Below are 6,293 nucleotides of genomic sequence, written 5' to 3' on the forward strand. Positions count from 1 at the left end.
CAGTGTGGCTGCAAGGGATCAGAGGTGTTATACAAATGTATAGAGAAAGAAAAAGATGAGCTTTTTGCATCATGAGAAGTTTCCCTGTAGCCCTGAGCGTTATCAAGTTTTAATCTCAAAAGCATCGAGAGTTCCTGCCTCCTGAACCTCAGCTAGTGGAGCTGGTTTATCAGCCGAGCAGCCTGATAGCTGAAAGTCTGGAGCCTCCAGGAAACACAGGTCTGAGAACAAAGCGCCCCGATGGGATAACAACGCACAGGAAGGTCTTTAAGACACGATGGAGCTCCGTCGTTAAGGGCTTTACGTCTAGGGAACAGGAGTTTAAATTTGTCTGGTTTTTGTTTTGATGTACTGAAAAATATAGAAAATGATGGAAACTCCGACAGGTTCAGACCCCCAAAGTGCAGCGTGATGACTGCGTGGGAGACGGCTGAGAGACTGGAAAATGCTCTTCTGCACTGCTAGTGGATCAAATCACAAAGAAACTGTCAAAACAGTCTTTAGAACAGGTCTGAGACAAGAGGTTGTTTTCATTATCGATGAATCTGGAGACCCTTTAAACCGGTTAAATGTGTAAAACAAATTGCCAGAGCCGCTGTTCTGTTTATGAAGCAACGAAGTACACACCGTTCTCAGCGAGTGTTTTGTTCTCTGGATCTCGTTTGCACCAATTAGGAGAATAAAGAGACACAGTATCTCTTAATGTGTTGGAAATGGGTGAAAATAAGTTTTCTCAGTGACTCATTTTTTTTAAAGTTATCCTCAACAGTTGCCATTTCACTTCATCTGGTTGCAATTTGATGTTGAGCAGAGTATTTTTCTGCTTCGCCGTCTTGAGCTCAGATCATTTTTAGATTAGTCGCACTCTACGAGCACAAATCGCCCCGAACCGTCGGCCAGAATATTCCAGATGCTCTGGCAGCCGCGGATAAGCGGAACATTTATGGTAACAGGTTGGAGGTGTTGCTGCGGTGGCGCAGCATAAAATGTTCCAACCCCCCGTCGCCGCTCGGAAAAACGGGGCCCAGTTATTCGTTGCGGAGAAACAAAAGCTGTGACCCGCAGAAGCATCAACCCGCCATCACTGGCAGGAGCAGCGAAACATTCCTGCCTCAGCTGGGATGAAAGTCCACAAACAGAGAAAGAATGGAAACACACGACGCAGCTGAAGGCCCATTTTCACCGCTCAGGCTCCCGTTTGATCTGTTTTAAATGCTCTTCCTGTTATCACTCTGCTGCTCTTCTTATGCAAAATCACAATAAAATCAATTACCCACGCGGCACTCGGTGCAAACACGGTATAATTTAGTTAGCAGCGATGCTCTTTGTGCTCGCGCTGTTATTCCAGCCGCAAATAGAATTGCTGGAGAGAAGTTTTTCATGTCGGACGCCTGGAGCATGCTAGTGACACATCCATTATCGTTAATAATGGAGCAGAGATGCTAAACAGGAAGGAAAATGTATGCAGAGGCCGGCCCCTCGCGCTCTTTCACACTTAGGATAAAAACATACGCTCCACACGGGGATGCAGAAAAAATACATGAAGAAATTAACAATGGCACACTGGTGATGTATGTTCACCGAGCAATTTTCCTTTTGGACTGTAGGAGGGAAATTCAGTTTGCTATCTCCTCATTATCAGCCCTGAAGCTCTGTGTTCTCTTTGTGTCCACACTGAATGCTCTTTATTTCCTATCAAGATGAACAATATTAGTTATTGTGGCTGCTGTGCTAATATGTTTTTTTTTTTTTCGTACGGACGAGGTTTAGCGGTAACCGTTGTTCCTCTCTTTCTCCTCCCTGTCAGTCCATCAGCCTCATCGAAAGAGGCAACCCGTCACGCAGCCTGGAGAACGTGTGCCGCTGGGCCTTTGTGCAGCAGAAAGGCGACCCTGATCACGCCGAACACCACGACCACGCCATTTTCCTGACTCGCCAAGGCTTCGGCCCCACTGGGATGCAAGGTAGGGCCTCGGAGGACATGCATGCCGTGGTTTAAATGAGAATGTGCAGTTTGACCTTCTCCACATGGCTCATCTGAAGGTAGTTATAGCAGGCTGTCCATCATGGCACACATGAGCCGAAGCCTCCTGTCCTGCAACACTTCACTCGTAATCAGGACTTTATTTGGCTGATTCAGCTGAAGTTAAGTAGATTTCATGTTGCACATTTAACCATCTGAGCCCCAAACAGTTTCTGGCTTCAATATAAAGTCCTGGAAACACTTTAACTACGGTAAGAAGTAGAACAGAATGTATTTTCACACCAGAGTTAGCTGATTTATGTGTTGTCCTCGGGTAGGTTGACAAAAACAAGCACAGGACAAGAGCTGCAATATATAAAATGACACAATAACTAAAGTTCCATCAGCGTGAGATAATAAATAGAATCAGTAAATATAATGAATAATTTGTATTGACTTTAGACAAACCCTGAGGCTGGTTTTAAACACTGTGAAGCTCCTGTGTTTGTACATAGCTGCAGCATCCAACCACCTGCACTGCCACTGCCGGGGTAGTCCAGGTTTCCTATTAAAAAAGGGCGGAAGGTGCAAGATTAGGAATGATTTTAAACATCAGGCATGCATCAGCGTAACTGAGAAAATTGTCAATTTTTATTTTATTTTTTTTAAGCTGCTGCAGCATTTATGAGCTCTTGGCTTTTTAAATGATACTTAAAAAAATGTCTTTGGTGCAGTATAACAAAGCTATAATGCCATTAACCATAAAAGAGTTGAGTTTCTTTTATTTTTTATTTAAGAAATTCAAGTTTTTTTCCCCCTTTTTTTTCCCTTCACAGGTTTTATCAACGCTGCAAAAATAGTGCCTTTACTTACTGTAGATATTTAATTACTTAGCCTGCAGCTCAGTCGGAAAATCCTTTAAGTTTTGTCATGTGACTGTTGGTTGCAGCTGAGTCACAAATGGCTTCACAGTTGCATCGAGCAGCTCAAATATATTTTTTATTTTATTTTTTTTCTCCGCAGAATCCAATTATAACAAATACTTAATTTTTGGCACGTTTTTAAATGAGACGTGTAGAATAAATGATTTTGAGGAAACATCAAGATTTAATGCTTAAATTTGGTTAATTTTACCGGTGAAACTAAAAGTCAGAAATATTAAGTTCAAGAATCTTTGGAAAGGTGAATATCTGACAAATTTTTGTGTTTTTGCAGTTTCTGGCTCTGATAAATGGTATATATATATTTTTTTTAAAAATTGACATAATTTTCAAACGTGCCAGCGGGTTTTGTGTTTCCGAGGTAAGAAAGTCAGATTCATGTTTGTGAATTCTGTCCAGATTCTCCCTGTTAGCGTTTCTGTTGTTTATTTCTTTGTGCCTGAGCTGCTTGAGGTGCTCACACAGGGTGTATTTTTGTCTGATTTAGGAAAAAGTTTTGCGCTACTGAACAATCAAAGCTCCTCATCACAGCGAGCAGCGCTGCACTGACGCCTCCCCGAAGCTCCTTTGTGCTTCGTGTTTGGCATCTTTCCTGAATTTCTATCGTCGTGGCTGCTGACCTTTAAGACTGCAGGCTTAAAGTTATTTGCACTGTCTGCCTGCTATTGACTGCTGCTCCCACGTTTTATTTTCTCCACGCCGGCCAAACTGAAACAATGATAGCAACCAAGTGTCCAAAGTCAACACCATTAACTTGCTTTATGCCCTTTTTTTTTAATTTGCCTCTTTGAACAGCAGCTGCATTTATGTTTCACTTGGAAGCGAGCGTTGTGTGCTTTGACTAATCCGCTAATAAATTAATGCGCTGTGGTACACAAGCGCATACCAGGCATGTTTTACATCAGCCGTTTGTAAGTTCAGGCCCACTTCTTGGTCAAAGAATTTCCAAGAACCTCCTTCAAATAAATGACAAAAACTTATGACACAATGGTGAAAGGGAGAAATAATAAAGAGGGTTGTAAATATGAGTTAGATGTTCAGAATAAACGCTCTGCTCAGCCTCAGCCAGACACTTCTGCTCACTTCTGGGAAATAGCGAGATCCAGTCGTGGTGGGATGAGCGAGACAACCAGAGCTGCTCGTTCTGTGACGTTCACGTTGGAAAACCTTGACTCACAGAAACAGGTGGAAGTGAAAAGCGATATTTACTGGCAACATCCAGAATGAAACAACTGGTGGCAGCAGGTTTGCAGCGTCTGGATGATGTGACAGTTCGTGAGCAGCGGGTTTGGATCAGTCACGAGCTTCTAGGGGTTTGTAGCTTTGAAAGTCCGTTTCGCTCTTTGATTAAACCCCTAAAAACCTAAAAATCTACATATGTCAAAGGATGAAACTCAGATATTTTCAACAACATTAAGTGCGACATGATGATTGAGTGGAAACATGCTCTTCTACACTGTTATAGGGTTTGATCAGATCACGAGGAAACTGTCACGACAGTCTTCAGAGCAGCTCTGAAACTAGAGATTATTATCGTCTTTGATTAATATAGCGATCCTGTAAATCAGGTAAATGTTAAAAACAAATCACCAGAGTCAAAAGGCCACATTTATCAAGCAGTTTACAAAAACAAATACTGTGACTGTACTGATTATTGATTGTAGAGTTTGGATAAGTGATGAGCTTCATGGAGCTTTTAAAGTTTCTCTAGCTGATTAGTTAACTCCCTAAAAACCCACAAAATGTGAATATTTAGTTCTTTTTTCACACTAAAAGATCCCAATACTGTCTTAACGTGGCTCAGATGTAGCTCCAGATGCTCACGAATGTGGATTTGTGAGGAAGCTCTTTTCCAGACTGCAGACAGTAGAAGGTAGTTCTCATTAAAACTAAACATTGTGTTCTGTGCTATTGTGCAATATTGCAGCACAAACAAATTCCATTCACATCCGCTGTAAGATAAGATATGATGAATTTTGTTGATCCATCATGGAGGAAGCTTAGGTGGTACAGCAGCTGGATACGGATGAGGAATGAAAAGAAGCAGCAAAAAGTACAACAGAGTTCAAAATAAAGATGTAATAAAGCTCTCTTGGAGGTAATGTTTGAGTCATGATGAACCTCCATATTGATAATGTACCCACATGTCTGTTATTACAGTGAAATGAAATGAAATGAAAAATACTTTATTTATCCCAGAGGGAAATTCAATTAAAATATGATTATAAGTAGATTAGAAATTAGAAATATGTTGCTGAGATAAAAGAATATGACGTTATTGCACATGAAAAGCTGTAAGAGTATCAAATGAAATGATCACAGCCAGATTCCACCTGAGGGAAACCAGGTTATTCTCATGTTTATTTTATTTGTGTGCTTGCTGTAGCTCCTGGTAATTTAGATGAAACGGCACGTTAAATGAAGATAAAAGGTTCACCTGAAGCCCCGTGATGTAGCAGAGGAGGACAACACGGCAGAGACGAGCCATTTCATTATTGTTGTTATTATCATTATGATTTGCTTTTAACTGATGGTTCAGGAAACGCTGACATCCACAATAATAATTAACCAAGTCGCCTGCTGTGCTCAGATCCTCTCTCAGTTTAAAGAGCTGCTGTTGTTTGATACAGCGAAAGAAAGATTAGTTTAGTGTGGCAGCATCTGAAAGCGAACTTTGGGAGTGGGTTAATATACGATGGGGAGCTATAACAGTGTGTGCTCTCTTTCTGCTCTCAACTGAAAATGACTTCTGAGGAAAGGTTTTCTGTCAGTGAGGTGTTGTCACGTCTCATGAAAGTGACATTAGAGGAGAGGTTTGTGGGTGATGTTGAGGAGGACCCTGATGATGAGGCGTCCTCCTCCGATGAGACCCTCAGCGTTGACCCTCTTGTTGTCTCTCAACCACCAACAAACCCACTACCTCCCCAAAATGTGACCTTATTATGGTCCATCTTCCCACTTGAACAACAGGGTAGTGCTGCTAGTGTCATCAAAATGGTTCCAGGCCCCAATCTTGGTCCGGAAGACATCTCACTCTTCTTTATAACACCATCAATCATAAAGAATAAACCTGAGATGGCTAATTTAGAGTGGAGGCGTATGTATGAGAGAAGCTGGAAAGGCTTGGATGTGACTCACTTGCAAGCCTACATTGGGTTGCTCATTTTGGCACAAGTCAAGAGTCGAAGCAACAGCAAGTCTTTGGACCGCTGACACTGGAAGGAGAATATTTCCAGCCACCATGTCTCTAAACACATTCCATGTTTTCTCCCGTGTGATGCACTCTGATGACATAGAAACAAGGCAGAGACAAACTCACACCAGTATGGGACCAGTGGGTTCAGCAGTTACTTTCTTTACAATCCAGGCCCCCCGCATGCTGATTTACT

The 6,293-nt window shown here is 41.9% G+C and overlaps 1 protein-coding gene across 1 annotated transcript in view; it reads left to right on the forward strand.

The window, feature by feature from the left end:
• The window catches only part of adamts3 (ADAM metallopeptidase with thrombospondin type 1 motif, 3), a 255,775-nt gene that overhangs the window by 118,349 nt on the left and 131,133 nt on the right, over nt 1–6,293 (forward strand). The window contains exon 6 of the mRNA XM_008282959.1: nt 1,801–1,964. Within this exon, the coding sequence (XP_008281181.1) occupies nt 1,801–1,964 (164 nt within the window). The remainder of the gene's footprint in view (nt 1–1,800; nt 1,965–6,293) is intronic.

Source organism: Stegastes partitus, unplaced genomic scaffold (genome assembly GCF_000690725.1).
Source record: "Stegastes partitus isolate 25-593 unplaced genomic scaffold, Stegastes_partitus-1.0.2 Scaffold291, whole genome shotgun sequence".
Lineage (NCBI taxonomy): Eukaryota > Metazoa > Chordata > Actinopteri > Pomacentridae > Stegastes > Stegastes partitus.